At 35.1% G+C, this 25,193-nt stretch overlaps 1 protein-coding gene across 4 annotated transcripts in view; it reads right to left on the bottom strand.

The window, feature by feature from the left end:
* The window catches only part of LOC134656856 (homeobox protein cut), a 213,609-nt gene that overhangs the window by 125,689 nt on the left and 62,727 nt on the right, over positions 1-25,193 (bottom strand). Inside the window, exon 2 of one of the 4 annotated variants that reach the window (XM_063512385.1) lies at positions 11,882-11,920. The exons of the other annotated variants lie outside the window; for them this stretch is intronic. Coding sequence (XP_063368455.1) covers positions 11,882-11,899 — 18 coding nt within the window. The 5' untranslated portion in view covers positions 11,900-11,920. The remainder of the gene's footprint in view (positions 1-11,881; positions 11,921-25,193) is intronic. 4 annotated transcript variants of the gene reach the window in all.

Genomic DNA, 25,193 nt, shown 5'->3' with positions numbered 1-25,193 from the left:
TTATTCGCATATTAAGTACCGAACCGGTACGAAATAATGTTAATAATTATTAAAAAAACATATTTATAACGTCACCATTACCATATGCAGATTCGGGAATAAATCATAGAACAATTGAAGGGTTCGAAGTTCGAATATTGGATCGCGCAAACTGGTTTATTTTAAATGCGTTCCATTTTTTCTTTTTAATTTATTGGGCTATTTAGGGGTGCGTTCCGATGGATTGATGGTATTTTTGCATAAATTAGGTGACTGGTCGGTGAGAACAGGGTCGGATGTCAGATTTATGTTTCATGGGTGATTGGGTCTTAATGTGCTTTCTATTGCGTCTTGGGACTATTGTGGCAGCTGTAGTACTGGTGGATGTCAGTATGGAAATTAGAAAGTGTACAGGACTTTACCCGGCCCTGGGATTGAAAATGTAACTTGTCATGTTATGTAAAGCGGAAGGCCAATATTTTTCTTCTAGAAGCTTTTTTTGGGCATAAGGAAAGAAAGGAAAAGTGGGAAATTCCCCTTATTTTCAGGTTCGCCTAAACTAAACTTTCTATGGAAATTTAACATTTACATTGACATTGTCGCACTTTGTATTTCACAAGTTAATTCAATACAGAATTATAATAGCTAGATGGACCCTGGGAACTTTTACGGCTAGGTGGAGGTCAGGCTTTAATTTTCTGACACAAAACGTATTATATATTCCTATTTTCTTTTCTCGCGAAATCTTAAACAATCTCTTTCCAAATCACGTTTTCACATATAAACATATAATTACCACAAAACCGGACGCTGGTTAATTGATTACACATCTACAATTACCAGGTCCCTATCACCGAAAACGCGATACTTGGACCGTGGAAAATATCGCTCAAAAATAATGGACACGGTAGATAAAACACCGAATTCACCGGACTAACTTTTATACGATTTGGTCACCATCTCTTAAAAAGTACATAGGCAATTGGACTTTATACGTTAAGAATTAGAGTTCATTTTTAATTGGAGCGCAAGTTAGTCCAGGCGATATAGTTTCGACCGCTAGATTTCAAATCTGATAATGAGTTGTTATAAAAATGCTTTATTCGTAATTTATTTATATTAATTAAATACGCGGCTAAGTGTACCGTGACGGGTTCAACGGACGGTCCCGTTTTGATAGAATGCAGCTGAAGATACATAAAATTTGGGATTATTGTTAAAACATGGAGCGGGCGAAGTGATACAATCATGCATGGCTGCCATTTCTGATGTAATCACATAGCATTACGTAGATTACCTACTTAATTAATATTGAAAATACAAGAATACTTTTACTAGTATTTTCTATATTCTTTAATGTCACTCGACTTATCAATATTTCTTTTTCAAATTATTTACAGTGAGTGTGACTTTACACAAAGTATTCGTTTTACATTGATTTATGAAAATACATACCTTGTACCTACGTGTAAGTAGTTAGAATGAAAATAAAGAACAATAATGATTTAAGTGATTATAAAGCTATTAAATTATTTTATGTTTTTAATTTTGCTTTCTTTTCTCGCCTTTCACTAAATACTAGCTAAATACACAATAAAAATTCATAAATTACCTAAACAAGTGATTCCGAAATTCAAAATTAATCCAAATCGTATCAGTTTCAAACCAATTAACTTTCCACTTTAACACGTCAACAATAAAGTTCAAATCAGCTTAAACCCAAACCCACATTAACAATTACAATATATTCTAAAGATACGTATTCATTGTTCAAATTTTAAAAAAGTCAACGATTCGGTTATCGTGTGAATACTGTGAATGAAATACTTTAATATGGAAAAGGCGTATGTGCCATTACATTTATATGAAGATAAGCTTTTTATGAGGTTACTTAGTATTTTTCGCTTAGTATAAGAACGGCGTATCGACCTTTTTGTGCTTATGGACATAAGATGTTTTGTAAGTAAGCTTAATGTTTATACCGCTTTATGATAATTGTGCTTTTCATTACTGAATTATAATAAAACAACGTCCGTATGAGTTTTTATTAATTAATGATTGCGTTATTTTTGACGCTTTTATAGGATTTACGTAGCTGTATAAGTACTCAGATTTTTTAACCAGATTAGTACGTAGTAGTATAAAGCAGAAAAGATAGTAGGCATTTAAACCCAAAGAAATCGAATCATTTTAGTAATAATTTTTTATTTATTTAAGTATATATTTTTGGTAATTTCGCAAAAGTTTAGCTTATTAACGACGATAGAATATTATATTTATCGACACATATTAAACATAAATGTTGTATGTGACTTTACTCAGAGATACTATATTTCAATTTAACAATATCCATACTTCAACCATTTAATTAAAACATCCTGTGAGGTGTTAATTCATATTAATTGTTTATTTCGCGACGGAAATCGCTAACAAACGTTTCCTGTATAATAGTCATTGATATGACTGTTATGCGACTATCTAGATCGGGGCAGAGTATTTTTGTCGAAATTACTTTGATGTTTTATCAACCGCGAAGGACATGATGTGTGAGTAACGCGCTTCGAATATAATATATGATGAGCGTATCTTCGCGATTTTAAAGCTATTCCGTTTTTAGGGTTCCGTAGCCAAATGGCAAAAAACGGAACCCTTATAGATTCGTCATGTCTGTCTGTCTGTCTGTCCGTCTGTCCGTCTGTCCGTCTGTCCGTCTGTCTGTCCGTCCGTATATCACAGCCACTTTTCTCCGAAACTATAAGAACTATACTGTTGAAACTTGGTAAGTAGATGTATTCTGTGAACCGCATTAAGATTTTCACACAAAAATAAAAAAAAAACAATACTTTTTTGGGGTTCCCCATACTTCGAACTGAAACTCAAAATTTTTTTTTGCATCAAACCCATACGTGTGGGGTATCTATGGATAGGTCTTCAAAAATGATATTGAGGTTTCTAATATCTTTTTTTTCTAAACTGAATAGTTTGCGCGAGAGACACTACCAAAGTGGTAAAATGTGTGTCCCCCCCCCCCTGTAACTTCTAAAATAAGAGAATGATAAAACTAAAAAAAATATATGATGTACATTACCATGTAAACTTCCACCGAAAATTGTTTTGAACGAGATCTAGTAAGTAGTTTTTTTTTATACGTCATAAATCGCCTAAATACGGAACCCTTCATGGGCGAGTCCGACTCGCACTTGGCCGCTTTTTTTTAAATTAAGAACCTAATGTGCTTTGCCTCAATATTATAAGTAGTAGTAGTAGATCACTTTATTGTACAAAAACAGGTTCACATGATATTCACATAAATTTAGGAATAAATAAGACATACAAACATTTTGTGGGAAGTAAGCTTTTTGAGATAAGTAATCTAGTAGTTACTAAATACATAGAGTTAATTAAGTACTTAAACCAAAGAAATATCTATGGGGTTACTATTACCTACTTAACTTATTATACTTTTGGAATAACCGTCTACTTATTCAAATTAAGTAGGTACATAATATCCCTTTTTTATCAAAACCAATAATAATATGTACCTTGAATTAAATATGGAAAACTAATATGTTGTGATAAAGCTCGTTTGATACCACATTAAATACTGTATTTTTGTATTAAAATAGAAACAAAAAGTCATTAAAATTATTTCCACGTCATTTCCAATCGAAAAGTGCCCTAATCGCCTTTAAAAGCTTGAAAGCGATGCACCCCGTCTCAGTCCACATTCAAATTGCGAACGAAACCTCATTACTACGAAATATAACCTCTATACAGCTTCTATATAACCTCTATGGAGCCCATAAATAAGCTAAAGGCGCACATATTTCAAAACAAGAAAAAAATAACACATAAAATTTCTTGCGCGGGGTCTCTAATATTAGTGCGTGTTTCCGTTAACGGTTAAATGTGGAACGTCTTGGTTCGACGATGACGGATACGATAATTCTTGACGGATGAATTTGTAGTCTGTTCGGAAAGAGAAGAGTCGTGGAATGTATTGGGCCCCATACATTCCACGACTCTTCTCTTTCCGCACAGACTCTATAGAATTTAGAAATGGTCTCAATACTGTGTTACAATGCGTAAAATATAAATACTAAAGCATTTCACTAGATTATAAAGTTTTTTTGTTATTATTTAAAATATTATGACTTGTTCTCATTACTGTATTAGTTCAAAAATGCGATCATGTAACGTATATTCTAAGGTTTAGTTAAAAAATTAGAGATATATTTAAAAAAAAATACGGGCTACGTACTATACTTGGTCAAGCAGATCTTGTCAGTAGAAAAAGGCGGCAAAGAAGGGATATCGTCCCATAGAAAATTTGAATTTCGCGTCTTTTTTACTGACAAAATTTGCTTGACCAGCTATATATTATAACAGATATATTTATTTTTTCACCAAAATTTAAAATAATTTACCGACATTCCTTTTATCTTCATAAACGCAAGCGCAACAATAATATTCTAAACTCCAAATTCACATTAGTCAGTATTTTTTCTATCAACTTTTCACCCTCCGTTTCAGTACCGGACCACAACGCGAACGCGCCAAAATGCGTCGCATAGATTTTCGCATTACTTTACTATGCAAATGCCGGTATCGTAAGAGCGATTCGAATTATTTTTTACGACGCCTCCGAGTATTGAGACCCCGGAATAACCCCCCGGATATATTGACTTCGTAAATTTTGAATGAGGTTCCAAATTTGAAAATTTGAAATTGGAATGTCTTGCGGGTTGATGGATTTAACTTTTTTATTTTTTATGGTATTTTGACGAAGGGGTTTAAGACGTGCTGCTTTTTAAAAGTAACCTTAATTTCAGTGGAAACAAGTCGTTTTTGTTGATAAATAAAAAAAAACGATATTGTTATATATAAGTAGTTTGCCATTTCATTTTATTTAATTAAGTTAAAATAGTGCTTATAAGTTGTTAGAGTCTGTGCGGAAAAAGAAGAGTCGGGGAATGTATGGGGTCCAATACATTCCACGACTCTTCTCCTTCCGCACAGACTCTACGTAAGTTTTAAAAGCAAAACAATTTGTATACAATTTATATCATTTTAATTGATGTATGAGACTAGATGGTATAAAAAACAATAATATACTCGGTCAACCAAATCTTGTCAGTAAATAAGAACAAAAACAACTATACTCATCCTTTTCTTTTGGGTGCTAGTACTAGTGTAAGACAAAGATAGTATGATTCTTTCTCTCTATGTTTGAAATCAAACAGACCTTTGACACACTATATAAAAAAGTTTCAGTGACAATCGAATTGCAAAAATGTTGGCCCTTAAGTGCTTGTCATTAAATATTTAAAAAAAGGTAGCAATATCCACTAAATTATCCCCCTAACGTATTTAATCCCCAAAAACATTTAGGAAATGTACGGAAAAATCTGATTAGCCCAGATGATATATCGCTACGAATTCCGCCTTAATTTGAATATCAGACGCGTTATTGAAAAGGAAACTTTCTGAACGCGCCTTAATGGTTATTGCCTCCCTGTCTTTAAAAAAATAGCTCAGGTGTCTGTCGAACGATATTTTGAAATAAGATTCTAATTTTGAATTCCATTACACTGGATTGTTAGATGTTTACCTATACTAGAACGGATAGTTATTAACCGTTCGTGTTTTTAAATTAGAACTCGGTTTAAAAAATGCGTTCAATAATCGTATGAATATGTTAAAAATATCTTCGAGTGGTAGTGTTATAGCCGTGGTATAAAATTCGAATACGGATTCGATTACATATTATTTAAATTTAAAAATCTAATGCTCATTTGTTTGCAACGTTCTTAATTCGAACATCGAATATCGGAACGGAAGCGGAAACGTCGCTGATTCTAATTTCAAACTAAATATCGCAACGTTTCTATTGATAAAATTCGTGTCGACATTGTATTGACAGGAAATTAGCGATAGTGTATAATAGGACACTGTAATCATACAGAAAGCGTATAACTGGAGATAATGGCATGTTTAGGTTAAACTGACGGTTACTGTGGCCTAGTGGACAAAGTAGTATTTTGGTCATAGTTGGACAATGAAGATTTATTCCCGGTAGTTCTAATATCTAATTAGAATTTCCATTCGCAGTTCCATTTAGCGCAACAGTAGTACATAATCATAATTGTACCTAACCAAAAAGTTAATTTATACGAGGACAAAACCTCTAAAAATGGCTAAATACGGGATACCTAGTTACCAATTAGTTTCACCAGTGGATGAGTGGACAGTTCCACTAATAGACTTAATAAGAATAGAAAGAGATAGCAGATAGCACGCACGTAGCAAGAATGGAATTTAAACGATCTTAATTAAGTGTCTATAATATTTACTATATAGGTAATATTATAAAATGTAAGCACACAGAAAAAAAATTACTACAAAAGTTATTTTAGTGAATCATAGGAACTCGAATGATTCAATGTTTTTTACGTCACTCCAAACTGAAATGCTTTTCCCTCCATCCACATACGTTCAAATACTCTCTCATTTTCTAATATCGCCGCGATCGCAAAAAAACTCGCAAACACGAAAGCAATCGCAATTTGATCTTCTTTTATTAGCGCCCCAATACGAGCGACATTATATAATCATGCTTTATGAGTTCCAGAATACGCCCCCATCGGCGACACGTTAAAAAGTTAAATTGTGCGTACTTATTGGCGGTGTGTTACCGGTTTTTTATTATTATTAGCTTATTATAGGTTTTTTCATGATATATTTTAATGAATGTCGCTGATTTTATTGGGCTTGTTGAAGTTTGAAATCTATATTATGATTGATGCAATAAAAAAACACATGTCAGTTTTGTTGTCGAACAAGTATTAAGTATTTCCTGTTGTAGTGTCTGGTCATTGTTAGGTACTTTAGGTTTTTCGGTACCTATTTACAATACCTACATATAAGGCCAATGATCTACTATTACGTTTTGTCGTACAAACATACAAAAATTGGTCTCTTCTTACTACACGTATACTCGTACGAGTCGTACGACATAAGTACTGTAGTTTGTAGTAGGTAAGCACGTTTTAGCGAGATACTTTTAATTCGCGACATTTCCTTTTTAATTAAAACTGCACGATATATTTATCACAATCCTACACAGCAGCTGATAAAATATCACGAATAATCAGAATAGACCCCAAGACGCATTCAAATTAAGAACGCATAAAAAGTACAACTAGTGCTGCGACATCGTTCGAACGCATTCATAATCGATCGATTATACGAAGACACAGGGAGGTCCGACGGAAGGATTACACGACATATTACCATACGTAATTTGTGAGCACATCTGCCGTGGGCGAGTATTGTTCAAATATTTATTGTGAGTTTATGAGAATTATGAGTAATACGGAAGTTGGAGATCGTGTTTATAGATATTATTGTCGTTCAGATGAAGGGGAGTCCCATTCCTGTTGATAAAGATGCTCGTTTCATATTCGACTTGGTATTTTGTCGAAACGCCTCGGAGTAATTTGAACTTTCTTGATGCTCACTTGTTTTATTGCATAAAACAGTTTTTCTTTTTTTTTATTGAGGTCGGGTCTATGCAAGTTGTGTGCCAGCTACAAATCAATATGTTCGATTCGAAAATCAAAAATTCAAATCGTCCTGAGACAAAGCGTTGGCTAATGAGCCAATAACTCGTGACACAATGGAGCGTGGGCGTTCCGAATTCGAAATTATCTCGAAAGAATATTAATGCAACACTTATTCAAATACGTACCATATTCGTGTCGGTTAATTTGAATGGTGACAGTTCGAAAATCGAATGCGTTGATTTTTAACGAACTTGAATGGGGTTTAGATTTCTTCTATAGTAGAGATGCAGTGAGAGACATCATATTTCTGATATATTTTGTCAAAAATTCTCAGTCTACCAAACTCTCTACAGACTTTGCAGTCATAGAGTGTCGAAATGATACCGTAAATGTCAAAATTTTATAAAATAATGACTTTACACTTCCACACTTTGTCAATTGGAAGTCCAAAGTAAAGACGGATTTTATTGCTATTGCTCCTACATTCTAATTTGCTTTAAACGCTTACGTAAACTGCCAATATAATTAAAAATACCAAATTAAAAGATATGAAAACCAATCTGATCTCAAAATGATTAGTTATTACAGTCGCCATAAGATATATCGGAGCGGCCAGGTTGCTCAAAAATATCTGAACAAGCCCCCTATTGTCAAGGCGCTAGAGTGCGTATTTAGATATTTTTGAGCACCTCTGCAGCACCGATATATCTGATGTCTGTACAATCGCATTCAAATGAACTTTTTTAACGAATCGTATTAATTCAATATATTGTCCTTACTTCCTGCTGTCAGCGCTAATGAATGACATGTGTTTGAATTATTGTGTTATTATTATCCGTATGTATGTAGTATGTATGAGGGGTTCGGGTTAGATGATTTGAAGAAAAGATTTTTAATTAAAAGTGAACTAATTAAGTGTAGGCGGTTAATAATTTTTTGGACCTATTAAATCTATAGATATCCCTAAATTCACGTCATCATCATCATATCAGCCATTTATCGCACACTGCTGAACAGCGGCGGCTGGTAGCTAAGTATTATGGGTGTTCACTTATAATAAAAAACAAAAACTAAACCTACACATTCAATTAACCGTCGCAAAGTACCTAGATGTCGGTTTCCGTCCACCCGGTCATTGAACTCTCTCATAGATTTTCGGCCCAATGTTCGACACTGTCGAAGGCCTTTTCGTAATCTACGAAGGCCATTCACAGGGGCCGGTTGTACTCGAGACTTCTCCATCAGCTGCTTAACTGCATGGATATGGTCGATAGTAGAAAATCCACTCCGGAAACCAGCCTGCTCAGGAGGTTGGCATTCGTCGAGGATACGAGTTAGTTAGACGATTGCACAGAACTTTTGCAAATAGCTTGTACGTGTGGGAAAGGAGGCTTATGGGGTGATAATTGCTCAATTTTGAAATGTCTCCTTTTTTATGTAAGATGGTGACTATAGCAGTTTTCCAGGATTCTGGTGTGCGAGTACCTCGTAAAACCTGATTAAACAGTTTTACGAGGATACTGATGACAGGGTCACCACCTGCGTGAAGAAGATCGGATGTAATACCATCTTCGCCAGGAGATTTATCCACTTTCATCTGATACAGTGCTTTTTTGATTTCACTGGCTATTATTGGTGGTATGTTATCTTTATCATTATAGGGGGATGGGGGTGCTCTAGGGTCAGATGTAGATATATGTGGTGCGTCTGATTGTGATGCATAAAGTGTGCCATAAAACTCCTAAACAATTTTAACAATTTGGTCGCGGTCCGTTACCAAATTGTTATCATTGTCTTTCAATTTTACTATTTGATTCATTCCTGTTCTTAATTTTCTTCTAAACACCTTTGGCCCTCTGCAATCTTCTATTGTGTCAAGTATGATTTTAGATTTAAGTTTTCTTAAATCTTTCCTAATACTTTAGCTAATGATTTTACTCATTCTTTCTATTTGTTTTTGATCTATTACCGTATCATGCCTCATTTGCCTTCTCTCTTCCAACAAGGCCAGCGTCTCAGGTGATAGCTTTCTCTCCTTTTTCTGCTGTTTGCCAAGGTGTTTGGTTGCTGTTTTGATTAATGACTTACTTAAAATACTATTAATATGGTCAACGTCAAGGTTTTGTTCTTCCAGCCCCTCAAATTGGTTTTTGAGGTCTAGCCAGAAGGCTTCCTGAAGAAAAGCGATATCCTTCTTGCAATATCTTGGAGGAGTGATAATCATCTTTGCTCGCTCTTTCTTTAGGTTAAACCTCAACGTTGCCCTAACCAACATGTGGTCACTCCCGGCCCTGAAGATTTTCAGAATGGTTACATCGGTGATCGGTGACTACATCCTTGCGAGAACTTAAGATGTAGTCGACTTCGTTCTTCGTTTTGCCGTCGGGACTCAACCATGTCCACCTCCTTGAAGCACGCTTTTGGAAAAAAGTGTTCATTGCGTAAAATTCACAAACTTGTAATAAGTTTGATTTAGAAAATTAGCATTTCCAAAAATATATCTTTTGGAAGAATGGTTAATTATATTCAAAGATTTAGTTATGATATTTACTAAATAGTTGCCGTATTTGTCTAATACCAGTGTTGACCTTTTCAAACTTATTACATTGTAATATAAGAATGTTTCAATAAGTTCAAAGAAAAAGTAAATCAACGTTTCATTTAGCCCACGACTTCCGCTGACTAATAACATTCGAATGTCGAATTCGAGCTTCGAGTTCCGAAGATCGAAACGCCCGCCATGATTGATCCGAGCGATACATCACTTAACGCGGTTTTCTATGAAAAATGGTAATCGACTTAAAAACTCATTAGGTGAGACAAAGGAACCGGCTTCGGTCACGGTTTTTGTCGATTTGGACCCGATATTTGGAGTAATTTGGAAAAAAGTCGAATTTGTTACGATTTGCTTTGGATAGGTAATTTGATCATTAGGGTAAGTGTATAATTAGGGCAGTTTCTTACGTCGATTCTTCTCTAGATGTACCTAATATAGGCACTTATATACAATTTATTTGAAGACATTTTTGCACCGACTCTGGGCTATACCTACTATAACCGCGAAAATCGAAGTTACGGGCGAATTGCGGGAATTTTTCTCTTTCACTCTAATTACGCCTTCATTGGAGTAAAAGAGAAAGATCCCCGCAATTTGAGAATTTCGGTTTTCTCGGTAGCCCCTCTGTTTTTAAACTCCATTAAAGCTCTTCGCAAAAATTTGGGGAAGGAGTTTTTTAGGGTTCCGTACTCAAAGGGTAAAAACGGGATCCTATTACTAAGACTCCGCTGTCCGTCCGTCCGTCCGTCCGTCCGTCTGTCACCAGGCTGTATCTCACGAACCGTGATAGCTAGACAGTTGAAATTTTCACAGATGATGTATTTCTGTTGCCGCTATAACAACAAATACTAAAAACAGAATAAAATAAAGATTTAAGTGGGCCTCCCATACAACAAACGTGATTTTTGACCGAAGTTAAGCAACGTCGGGCGGGGTCAGTACTTGGATGGGTGACCGTTTTTGTGCTTGTTTTTTTTGTTTGTTTTGCTCTATTTTTTGTTGATGGAGCGGAACCCTCCGTGCGCGAGTCCGACTCGCACTTAGCCGGTTTTTATGGTAAACTAGCAGACGAGTCACATGATGGTAAGCAATTACCGTAGCCCATGGACAACTGCAATAACAGAGGGGTGCGTTGCCGGCCTTTAAGATGGGATTGCGCTCTTTTCTTGAATGTTTGAAGGTCGTATCGGTTCGGATATACCGTGGGCGACAGTTCATTCCACAGTTAAGCTGTGCGAGGCAGGAATATATAATAAATATAAAAAATAAATAAATCAAGTGGGATGGATGTATCCACGCATCAAACATGCCAGATGTCAGATACCTGGAGGTAACCGTTCCCTCGCAACTGTCAAACGTGACACTTGTTCCAATTCCCCTTCGAAAAGGTCCAAAACCAAAATAAACTGTTAAAAGCCGCCCGTCACTCCATATTCAAACGAGTGAATGAAGTATTGTTTTAACGTATAATGAACGTTCCTTTTTCAAAAATCGTTAATCGCTCTTTCACTTCATTCGTCCCGCTTTTTTTTTAATTCGATTGTAGTTCCAACTGGAATTGAATGCAATTCGATTTTTGAATCCTATATTGTTTATTCTGACGGTAATTCAATACGAATTAACGGATTTCGTAAACGTGTCGGACGTCAAGTCTTTGTGCATATTTTAAAATTAGAACGCTTTGTTTTTTTCGCATTGTTGGTGGCTATGCAATAGTTGATGTGACATATGATGATGAATGAGTCGAATTATTTTAATAAATAAAATAAATAGGAATTACCTCGAAAAGACACAGCATCTTCAATTCTCGTTAACGTACCTGAAATAAAAATGCAGAATTAAAGCGAGATGAAAAATCATACGTTGCAAATATTCTATCGAATCTTTTCCAGAGTCTCGAAGAAAATGGCAATGAAAAGCTTATTTTTCCACATTAGACGGGGCGTGTCCCGCCCGGGCACGCCTCGCTACGAGCAGCCTTCACTCTAAAGAATAGAGACCTTTTTCCAATAACATTTATCGGTTTTCGATCGGTTCCAAACGCCTCACTATCTTGCAAGTCGCCGAACGCCTTCTTAATACACCACCCATCACCAAAAACAACCTTAAAATGAGTATCTAAAATCTACATTTGCTTGCGATGCCACGCCGTAATACATATTGATGTGGTATCGGTTTTCCATTAGGGCGTCCGAGCGACTTTCAACTCTATTTCGGATAGCTAAGGTTCAGTTTCACATGTGTGCGCCGTAAGGAATGTATTGACGTGTTATCGGAGATGGTTTCGTCCCGTTCTTTCCCAGGTTTTTCCTGTATGCGCGTCCCGCTCACCGGCGCAGCCCGCGCTGAGATGTACAAGGCGATTCTTTGTTCGAAATGTCTGCGCATTTCTTATCAAGTTGATGATATCTTATAAAATGTCTTTCGTGTCATGTAACATGTGTAATAAATTGCAGATTTTCTTTGTTTTGCAAGTTTTATTGCATTGCTACGCGAACATGCAAAATTGCAATCTAAAGACAAAGAGGTAAGTCTATTTCAATTGTAGAAATATTTCTCGTGCTTATGAAAGGTCAAAGGCCCAATCGAATGTTCCTATTTTGAAATCCGAACGCCAAATATCAATGTAATATTTTTAAATTTCGAATATCAAAACCGATTCCTATAGTTGGTTTTTAGGGTTCGTAGCCAAATGGCAAAAAACGGAACCCTTATAGATTCGTCATGTCTGTCTGTCTGTCTGTCTGTCTGTCTGTCCGTCCGTATGTCACAGCCACTTTTCTCCGAAACTATAAGAACTATACTGTTGAAACTTGGTAAGTAGATGTATTCTGTTAACCGCATTAAGATTTTCACACAAAAATAGAAAAAAAGCGGCCAAGTGCGAGTCGGACTCGCCCATGAAGGGTTCCGTATTTAGGCGATTTATGACGTATAAAAATAAAACTACTTACTAGATCTCGTTCAAACCAATTTTCGGTGGAAGTTTACATGGTAATGTACATCATATATTTTTTTTAGTTTTATCATTCTCTTATTTTAGAAGTTACAGGGGGGGGGGACACACATTTTACCACTTTGGAAGTGTCTCTCGCGCAAACTATTCAGTTTAGAAAAAAATGATATTAGAAACCTCAATATCATTTTTGAAGACCTATCCATAGATACCCCACACGTATGAGTTTGATGAAAAAAAAATTTTTGAGTTTCAGTTCGAAGTATGGGGAACCCCAAAAATTTTTTTTTTCTATTTTTGTGTGAAAATCTTAATGCGGTTCACAGAATACATCTACTTACCATGTTTCAACAGTATAGTTCTTATAGTTTCGGAGAAAAGTGGCTGTGACATACGGACGGACAGACAGACGGACAGACGGACAGACAGACAGACAGACATGACGAATCTATAAGGGTTCCGTTTTTTGCCATTTGGCTACGGAACCCTAAAAACAATAAATTTTGGGGGTTCCCCATACTTAGAACTGAAACTCAAAAATTTTTTTTTTCATCAAACCCATACGTGTGGGATATCTATGGATAGGTCTTCAAAAGTTATATTGAGGTTTCTAATATCATTTTTTTCTAAACTGAATAGTTTGCGCGAGAGACACTTCCAAAGTGGTAAAATGTGTCCCCCCCCCCCCCCTGTAACTTCTAAAATAAGAGAATGATAAAACTAAAAAAAAATATATGATGTACATTACCATGTAAACTTCCACCGAAAATTGGTTTGAACGAATTCTAGTAAGTAGTTTTTTTTTATACGTCATAAATCGCCTAAATACGGAACCCTTCATGGGCGAGTCCGACTAGCACTTGGCCGCTTTTTTAGCATTAGAAAGAAGGTAAGCGATCTTGACATGTTTTTTAATTGAAAAACGCTTTTTAAAAATCAGTAATTATACTTGGTCAACCAGATCTTGACAGTAGAAAAAGGCGGCAAATTTGAAAAATGTAGGCGGAAAATTTGAATTTCGCGCCTTTTTTTACTGACAAGATTTGGTTGACCAGCTATATTACTTATGAAAGCAGAAGAATATAAATGATCGTATTAGATTCATAATTGTTACATATTTGCCATTATTTATTTTTAAAACGTGTTTTTCAATAAAAAGACACGCCAAGATTGTTTACCTACCTTATTTCTAATGCTAAAAAAAAACGAACTATAAACAGGTGCGTAGATAGAGCAACGTAAGTCTAAAAATACGTTTTTCTCAAACATGCAATGAAATGTCGTCGCTCCGGGCGTTATATCAGGCTTCGAAGTATCACGTTTAGGGCGGAGCAACTCCAGAGAACTGTAAAGGAATTTCATACGAAATTGAAGGCCTAGGCCGGGAAGTAATTTTTTTTTAATTCTAATGTAAACATGGGGTCTGTGTCCATGAACAGACTAAACAGCCGAATTATATATTTTTTTAAATATTTTTGGTGAATGAATGGTTATCGGACCAAAATATCCGTGTTAACGCCTGTTATACACGAACGTACTGATATTAAGAATACGAATCTGTATGATTCAATGTGTTGATGAATAAATTTAAAATTTTGTCTATACGTAAGTCACCAGAAACCATAGACAATATTTAAAATCCTCTGCATTTATTTTATTTATAGAAATTGAGATTCTTATTATCAGATTGTGTATAATGGCCCTAATAAGGTCTATTCGAACACTACACTCGCGAAATACGGACGACTTCCGTAAAAAAAAACAACTATGGCGGGATTGGAAGGAAAATTAAAAAACTTTTGTTGTGAAGTTGGATTTTTATTATAAAGATTATAAATTTGTTTTTTTGAGTGGTGTATTTTTTTATTTCATTGCATGTTTGAGAAAAGCACTATACATGCCTAGCCGTGAAAAGGTCTTGCCGGCTTCGTATCACTATCCGGCCTCCCTACGGTCGGCCGGCTATACCTACTCACCCGGCAAGCCCTTCTTTCCCGGCGTCTGCAGTAATGTACTATTTCGATGTCTGTAAGTTATGATTTTTATTATGTTTTCTTACTCACTGGAATACATATTTGTCTTGCGTTAGCGTGTTATTCCTGGGCAGTTAGAAATAACTTCTCAAAACATAAATATGATACATGTGGCGTCTCAATCGTGAGTTTTGTTTGATTTTTGTATGGAGATTTATTTATGTTATGATTATATGGATATATCTCGACGGTAATTAGTTATTCGGTATTAACAGTTTGTTTGTGAATAAAATCTGGTGCTGTATTATATTTACGTTAGAACACGTTGACTGTAACTCCAAAAAGGGTCAGACATCTACTGACTTTTAACTTTTGTGAGTCGTATAATAGTCGTATAATGAAGAAAGAAAACATTTTATGTTGCTTTATAACGGCCTATGTCTAGATATCATTACTTTTAGTACAAACAGTTAAACATACATAATAATATTGTCTGTCGGTGTATTTTTCCAGACTTCTCGTATCCATACAATCATAACATCGAGATTAGCGATGTTTGAAATAATAGAAATGTTTTTCTCGATCAATATATAAGCTAATTTTAAACTAGCTACCTACATTATTGCAGAATTCATAGTTATTCTCTCAGCCCACCGCTGGGCAAAGGCCAACCCGATTATATCACGCAGCACAGCTTCAATCATCTTTATTGCCAATAGTCTGTTCAGCCATAACATTAATAAGCCATATCCGTTAACCTTTCATACAGTCCACACGTGTTAACTAAAGCACACGTGAATATCGACCTTGTTGTGAACAGAGTAAGGGTTATATTAGTGACGGTATTTGTGATGTTTTGGTACTTGGGTTCTAGTTGGATCGATGAATGAAATCAATAGCTGCTTTGGAATTTATTTGAAGGATTATTAGGATTTTGTATTAGCGTTTGAATTAGGTTAATAATGTAGGGCTATTTTGATAAGGTATGGTTTTGTTTTTGTTTGTTCTTCTTGTCGTTTTTTTATCAAACTAAAAAGTGTCCTTTGATGAAATTATTCGAAATGTGTGTGTACAAAATAAAACGTAATCTACTTTAATTTAAAGTATGTATGGTATCAAATTTAATAAAAATAAGATAATTTTCAAAGCAAATTTTTCGAAGTTGATGAAAATAGATGAAAATTATCATAGTTTATCTTCCACCCATCGACAATTATGCTTCACCCTTCTGTAACCCTTCAAAGACAAAAAGGCCAAACCAATAGCCCAAGTGGTCAAACTAACCAATAGTTAACATAAACTGCGAACTATTGACCCTCGTTAGCGATGGAGCGTGCAGTAATCCGGGATTATCCCGATAAAACACCTCTTGACCGGCACTTGTGGATTAAGGAGTTTGAGACGAGCTTAAACTGGCGATTTTGACACCAACAGTAAAGAAAATTTAATCAATATCAACTTTTATTTCAAATATTACATTTGAGATCTGGGTCCCTCTCTATGTACAGTACCAGTATTATGAAATCCTGCACGTCTTTATATCAATGTTACAAGATGCAAAGTAGCTCAAAAATAAATATCGTTGATGTCAAAAAAATTTGATGCATTGATAAGATAAGTCAAAACAGAGCAATGGCTTAGCCTAATATTTGATGCTAAATTCATTTCTTATGTAGATAAAGATTGTTGAAAGCTTTTTAACGTTAATATGTATTTAAATTAAAATGTACCTAAACAAAAAGAAAATCATAACAAATAACATCGAATAACACAGCGGACAAAACCAGTCCGAACCGCTTTCAACCAGTGATCCCTTGTCTATCAGTCTATTAGACAAGATTTAATAAAGTATTTCATAACTTAGCTTTGTTTATTTTCCGTTGTGTTGCCTGTCTGTGAAGTTTCTTCCTTGTCTTTGCTTGAGTTGTTTAAAAAGTTCATGTCCAGACGCAAAAATAACAATCGAGAAGAAAAAACTTTCTGTATTGGGTGTTTTTATTGTTGAAAATGTTCAAGTTTATTATAACGTGTTTTGTTCTTTAAAATCTTTTGCATGCATTCAAATTACGTAAACTTTTTTTACTTCGGTTTTATAATATTCATTTAATTGTTGTTTTTCTACATAATTTTATTTCTCTTATAAACTCAAAGTGTCACAATTCCCCAAAAGCGAAGATCAAAATACCAACATATATAAGACCATGTTGTTCTCTTTCCCCAATGTTTTTGTTACCTCATCTACTGCTTCAGTGAATTAAAAAAAAACAGCAAAACATTTTGTTAAAAAAAAGAAAACTTTTTTGTGAACTGGTAGATAATAAAATTGCGAAAAATCCGTCTAACGTTATCCAAATAGGAACACAAATGGGGTAAAATATATTCAAACCCTCGAGGGTCAGGCCGGTCAGCCCCCGATACTATGAAGTATTTATTGAGCTGCGGTCAACCCAAAGTATTTTATTGTTTAGTTACACCCTTTTGATATGCGCCCTTTGTTTCTTGGGTTGTTTTATTGGTGTCGGACTTATGTTGGTTTGTTTGTATTAATAATTAATTAAAAATTTTAGAGTTGTTTGATTATTGGTTCTGTAGTTTTTAGGCAAAAGATGTGTTATTTCCAAATAAAAACTAAGCTGTTTCTAAATGCATCTTTACTCTTTTAGTAAAAAATTATAATCAATTAATAGTCTATTGTCGTCTAGATCTTATGCATAAAACGACAATTAGGCTTTTTGTCAAATAATTAAAACAGTTATTAGAAATGTTGTTTTCCGATTACCAATAAAGTTAATTGATACAGATTAACGGTTAAATCTAAATAAACCAGTGGTCGACCAGCATTCAATTGGTAGAGAGTTCGATTCCCAATTAAGTCAATTAATAAAGTTCACCGTCTTTCTCTGCTTTGGTAAATCTTGTTTATATTTTTTCCGTTTTAATGGCATATTAGACACGTAGACTATATGTATTATAAGAACATATACATATATTACATAAATACAAATTAAAAACATAACAAATACTTAACACTTTCGTATTTTGTCCCTGATCTATTTTTTTATGGAAAAACAACTCCTTGGCACACTTCACACTACATATTGGATTTTTTCCATTATCCAAAAAATCGTAACTGCCGTCAATTTTGTACTGAAATCCGTCATTTCGTTTCAGCAATTTTAGTATTTTCATAATAATTCGATATCGAATAACCCACTAATGGGCCGAACGGCAGGTGCCGGGAATCAAACCCACGACAGTTACGAATCGCATCTGCTGCTATTTCTGTCTTACAAAAAGACTGTAAAATCATACTAGTTTCATAGACTTACTACTTTTTTCATCTAGATCACGGTATTTCTGGGATTACCAGTAATTGCTTTCAAATTAATGTTTTTTTAGTTGTTAGCTATAGATTATATCTAAACGTATTTATTTGAAAAATAACACGTTTTAAAAACTAATAAAACATATGAAGTCTTGTCAAGTGTTTTTATTTATTATCCACCAACCATATTAAAAATTGTGTGTCGTGTTCCTAAGCTCTTAACTTACGGATTTTTTGTGTTAACAAAAAAAGCTTAACACTTTTACAAATCTTCACCCTATAGCTAATAACAGTAGATGAGACGTTTTCTTTTAACTTTTAATACAGATAAAGCAAACTTGTAGCTCAAAAAATTTTTGTGCGCAAAAATAAGCAAAAGACACTTACGTCACTTTACCATATAGGTAGCGATAACCGTTAACCGATTAGTCGTTTAACCATAGATTAAGCTAACGCCCATCGATGGCGTCTGACAATAGGCCTGCGGTTTCGGCCGTCGTTGCGGGTTCGAATCCCGGTGCGGTTTGGATAACGGTTTGATCGTTTGGTTTGATGTTTGCTGTTAAGATACAGTTTGGCTTTGGGATGTGTCTTAACATGTACAATTAAACTAATAGTGTTTTAGAGACGTATTGTGAATAGTGTTATTAATTTTATTAGGTTTGTTCTTATAATAGATTAAATAAGTTATCGTTATCTTAATAATAGATTAAATAAGTTTAAATTTGACCTTGAAGTCTTGATGATAAAATAGAAAAGTAGGTACCTACTTCTCTATGTTTAAATAATAGGTATCTAATGAAAACATATTTGAAAAACAAAACCTTTACCTACCTACAGACTGGCATAAAATACCTATTAAAATAAAATTATTTTGGTCGAACATGCACTTCCATTGCTCTAAAAATTTGGCATAAATCGCAAAAAATCAGAAACAAAATACATTCGCCAACAATACCGCAATAAAATAACAAACGAAATAAAATTCGAATTTCGAACCAACGGCGCGGGGGTTCGAAATAGACGTATCGCCGGCATCCGTTTTCCGAACGCATCCAATTGAGTTCCAATAACCAACGTAAATTGGTCTCTACGTACGTGACAATTTTAGTGTAATGTGAGCGCATACTTATGCTGGTTATTCAATGTTTTTGCGACTAGGTAAGTGTTTAGAATGAGAACGGAAGCGCTGATCGGGAAAATAGGCGGAAGTCTCACTCCGGGAAAAAAGAAATTCGAAATTCGAACACCATAGACAAATTTGCATTGTACTGCATCGGTTTTGTTATGGTAATGAATGTTTAAGAAAACGTTATGGTTATCCGATTTGGGAGATTGGCTATTGTCGATACTTTGACGTTTTGAAGAGGGTCGCCTTTTTTGGTTTTTTATTGTGAAATACCATTAGCATAAATACTCTTACTGTTGCCTCCTAATCTGTTCTAATTTATTCATTATTCTGTAACTCTTTAAGGAAAAAATATAAGGAAAGAAAAATGTTTTAATACCTATCATAACTACTAGGACTAGGTATAATTTGCATTAGATCATAGAATCGATTTATAATAATTTGTTTGTTCTTACTTTACTAATCAAAGAAACATGTTCGTGTGTGACCTTATTCTTAATAGATAAACATTCCTAATAATATTGAAAACTATCGTTTTTTTTAATAAACATGTCTAAACCCAAACGCATTCGAATCGCGAATCGGATTCCGAATTCGAAAAATCGCAGCCGTTAATTAGACAGGTGATTCGCTAATTCCGTCTCGGAATCCGGCCAGTGTGGGAACGTCACGTACGATTATCGGTATTCGGGCAAAAACCGAATGCCTTGTGTAGCACAGATTATAAAACGACTACTAAGTGTAACTAGGGTTGGCAAGAGGGTATATAATTATTATGGTTTCTGTTAGTATTTGCAATCTTGAAAGTACCTAATTGTTTTATGAATATTTTAGCAAAAACCGAATGCATTGTGAAGCAGAGATAGTAAACCGACTACCTCTACCTACTAAGTGTAACTAGTGTTGGCCCAAGGGTGGCTCAAAATATGGTTTCTGCTAGTTAGTCGTTTTGGTTTATGGTCTTTTGAAAAAACAGGTGAATTCACAAAGTGAACTACAGCAGAGCCTCGATCAGAACTAATTGGGACCGAGACTAGTTCGGAGAATCAGTAGTTCAGATAATCGAAATGTGTGTTTTTTGGAACGAGTTCAAACAAAGACAATACTTATTTATATATTTTTTTACTTTGTATTGTACTTATGTGTTTTTTTAATAGGTAGAGTGAATGATACTGCGATACATTTCAGCTATTATAGTTGCGGTCAGATAATACAGTGAGACAAAGTATAAAAGCGTAAATGCCTGCTAGATGTTGATTTGAAAATCAGCATATATCTAATTATCGATTAGAATTATCTATGGAAGCATGGAAGACCAAAGATGTCGATGTCAAATAAATATTGTTACATGTAACAACCCTATGTTAAATTGACCGCGTCTGATGTGATTGACAGTTGATTTTAAGCCTTCGGAGCGCCATTACAAGCGAAACAATAAGGTCCTATCAATGTTAGCTGGTACAATGCGTATACGTCTTTCTGGATCTGATGAAGTCGGCGAGTTGCTCCCGCGCAAGGTTATCTGTTTAATAGCGCAGGTTTTGCGCTGAAAGAAAAACGTCGTAAGTGACAAAAGTGTCGTATGCACCTACGTAGTGTTTTTTTAATAACTGACGTCTGGATAGGTTTTGAATTAGTCCTTAAGTGATTGACTTAAGTTTATTTGATTTATATAATATTTAAAACTTTCGCGTTTTGAACACATATTAACTCACATTTATAGACGGGTCTAACGCGAAGTTTATTCACATACCTATATTTCAAACGAAACCGAAACGTGGAAACGTCGGTAAATAAAATTATGTGAATAAAATTCGCGTTAGACCCGTCTATAAATGTGAGTTAATAATTGATTTATTTATGGAAAAAATTGTAAATAAGTAGGTTGTTTCAACTATGTAAAAATACGGATGCACTTGCGATTCGTATGGAATATTTACTTAATTTACTACTTTATTTATTAAAGTATGTAATTTAAAATAATTTCATGTCGTACACATTTAATTGCATATTTCTATATCTGTAATTATTAAACAGTGTCAGTATCATTTTTTTTGTTAAATATTTTGTATCTTAACTGTATGGCTTGGCTTTCTACATAGAACATTCTCAAAAGAAGTTGCATCTAAAAGAGCATGCCGCTTCACCTCAACTCGTTCCCTCAGTGTTTACGTACTTTTTAGGGTTCCGTACCTCAAAAGGAAAAAACGGAACCCTTATAGGATCACTCGTGCGTCTGTCTGTTTGTCTGATCACCCCCCCCCCCCCCCCCATTTATCTCCGAAACTACAACTTTGAAAACAATACACAAAATAGCTCCTTACCTATAGATGACAGAAAAACCTATTAGAAATGTGGAGTCAAGCGTGAGTCGGACTTAATGTACGGAACCCTTGGAACGCGAGTCCGACTTGGCCGGTTTTTTGTACATCTATCCCGCAATGTGACGTACTTTCACTTAACATACCTCTACACTACACACACTATCTTATAATATAATGATTCCTTTATATATATTCCTCGTAAAGCCAAGGTCCCGAAACCAGTTTCAACGCCCTTAAGTTTTTACCGCTGCCGTAGTACGCGTAGTACCATCGTTAACTGACATTTCTTAAACCTTATAGCAAGGGTGTTAAGGTCCACAATGAATTAGTTAAGAGCGTTGCTGGTACAATTTTATTTAGAACATTGTAGACAACTGGTTTCGGTATAGTTTTTGCACATCACTAATTGTCTTAGTTAAGGGCAAGTGATTAAATGTATTAATAAGTTATGGTTATGTTTAATAGGGTAATGGAAAAAGGTCGATATAGCCACATGGTGATATTAAGGTTTTTATTTATTTTCAAGTAGGTACATATATGTATATGTGCAGATGGTATATTTATACTTTTATTTTATAGATCTTTAACAAATTAAACTAAATCGGAAAATTTATCTGGATTTTATATCAACACCTAAGCAATAGTAAATTGCGACTCAATCTACTTCATAATCGTGCTTATTAGCCTACCGATTCTAAATTACCCAACGACTCAAACATCGCAACATATTATTTGATCACTGTATAACCAAAAATTCGAAAACGCAACGTTTGAATGATAAAACTATGTATTAAGATCCAATTATCAGTAGGTACAAAAATAGCAAATCGATTCAACTCGGTTCAAAACAAATCGGATCGGAATTCGGTTGTGATTGGACTCGTTTATTCCGCGTTCGATCCCCGCTTCCGGCGGGTCAGGGCCGCGCGCAGCAATTGCAACGCTTGTGCACTTATTGATGGAAATATACAGAGATATGGGTTACTGTGTTTATATGTATAATAGTATGTCTAAGCTAACTTTTCACTGACTTGAATAGAACAAAGTAAAGTGTCATTATAAAAGGCATAGGTGTAAATACCTACGAGAAATGTGATACTTATAATTGAATCCTCATGCAATATAGGGTAATTGCGCTAGTTTCCGTCCATGCTGTAGTTTTCGTCCGCTTGGCAGATTAGCAAATAATATTTTTGATATTTAATTTGCTACTTGCGAAACATGTTAAGATATTAAGGAATGGAATAAGTCCAAGTTTGTGCAGCAATGTAGGTTTATATTCAAATTTCGTCAAGTGGACGAAAACTAGAGCTGGACGAAAACTAACACACCTACCCTATATAGGTAGTAGCGGCATCCTCGATCTAAGAAAGATAATTATAATGTCAACAGATTTTTGAATTCCAATCATTACCGTAAATGAATAAAATTACATAAATACCGAACGTACTAATTGTACGAGGGGCGTTCAATATATAATGAGAATGAGATGCAAACTCTTTAAATATTAGGAAAGTAAATACTGGCCGGTAAAGCTAATCTACCTAGCTGATTGCCATGAAAAAAAAACTAACTGTTTTTTGTTTTAAAAAAAAATACGGCGATTTCTTTGCGATGCTGTTGAGTACGTTAGCGAAAATGGAGAAAATTGAACTGCGCGCCGTTATTAAATACTTGTGTTTGAAAAATTTTTCTACGGACCAAGTCAATTTAGATTTACGGGACACTTTAAGGTCTAATGCTCCTCCGTATTCGACAGTTACACGTTGGTGCGCCGAATTTAGACGTGGAAGAACATCGACCATGGATGACCCCCGCTCCGGACGCCCTACTACAGCAGTAACTGAAGAAATTGTGAAAAAAGTCGAAAACTTAGTTTTGGCGGATCGTCGTGTCACGGTTCGTTTTATTGCTGAAAATGTAAAGATTTCAACGGGGAGCGTGCATAATATTTTACATGAACGCTTGGGTATGAAAAAGGTATCAGCGCGTTGGGTACCCAGAATGCTTACTGACACGCAAAAACAAACTAGAGTCGAGATTTGTCAAGAAGCTTTGGACCTGATACAGCAAGACCGGGAACTTTTTTTGGCGCGATTTATAACAATGGACGAAACATGGCTCCATCATTACGACCCTGAAACGAAACTGCAGTCTATGACATGGAAAAGGCCATCATCTCCAACTCCGAAGAAATTCAAGGTGGGCCCATCTGCCGATAAGGTCATGGGCTCTGTTTTTTGGGATGGTAAAGGGGTCGTAGTGATTGAGTATCTCGAGCATGGAGCCACTATTACGGGCTCTTTATATGCCAAACAAATAGCAACATTGCGCAATGAGATCCGTGAAAAACGGCGAGGTAAACTATCGAAAATTGTGTTGTTCCATCAGGACAATGCACCGGCACACAAGTCCGCCGTTGCAATGGCTGCAATACGTGATGCTGGGTTCGATATCCTTAAGCATCCTCCGTATTCACCAGACCTCGCCCCTAGTGATTTCTACCTATTTCCGAGATTGAAAAAATACCTAAGAGGCAAGAAATTTGAAGACGACGACGCGGTAGTCGCTGCAGTACAAGATTTTTTAAGTACTCAAGATAAAACCTTTTTTAGAAATGGAATATTAAGTTTAGAAAAAAGATATACTAAGTGTATTATGCTAAAAGGTGACTATGTCGAAAAATAAAATAACATTTAATAAAAGTTGTATATAACATACTCATTCTCACTTTTTATTGAACGCCCCTCGTAATTACGAAGCACAGCTTGTTTGTTTAAAAAAAAGCTAATTTAATAAAAAACTTTAACATCATTCGTAACCGGAACGTCACTATAAACAGTCGGCGCAACCGATTAATCGTAATTGTACCGATTGATCGGAAAATCGTAACAAGAATTCGCGCGGCGCGATCAAAGGCGCAGCGTAATTTTGACAATTAAAAAGCTGCGCATCGCGCGCATTGTCGCTCTGTCCTTGGCTGGAATTTCAAATACAGAACGCTCTTTAACCGGTTTGATTTTCGAACGTTTAACTTTTTTATGTAGCGTTTAATTTTTAATTTCTTTTTCCAGCCAGCCAGTATTTAGATTAAAGTTGTCGTTGGGTCGTAAAATTAGATCTATAAGTCGTAATATCGAAACTTTAATGTTTAAATTTTAGTGTATGTGCCAAGTGGCTTACCGCATTAAACTAGAATGGCGTAACTCCATCATTTTTAATGGCCGTTACGTCATTTTACATACAGAACTAGCATAAGTCACTCGTTTATAGCTCGTTAAATTTTAGGAGCACATCGGCGACTCTATTTTGTTGAATCGATCTTAAAGAACTCGATATGTTTTTATGGCTCCTAATTAAACCTTATGGAAAAAATATTATAAAT

Source organism: Cydia amplana, chromosome 19 (assembly GCF_948474715.1).
Source record: "Cydia amplana chromosome 19, ilCydAmpl1.1, whole genome shotgun sequence".
NCBI classification, from domain to species: domain Eukaryota; kingdom Metazoa; phylum Arthropoda; class Insecta; order Lepidoptera; family Tortricidae; genus Cydia; species Cydia amplana.
Note: the sequence above shows the minus strand (reverse complement) of the source record. Positions and strands in the feature narration are given on the sequence as shown.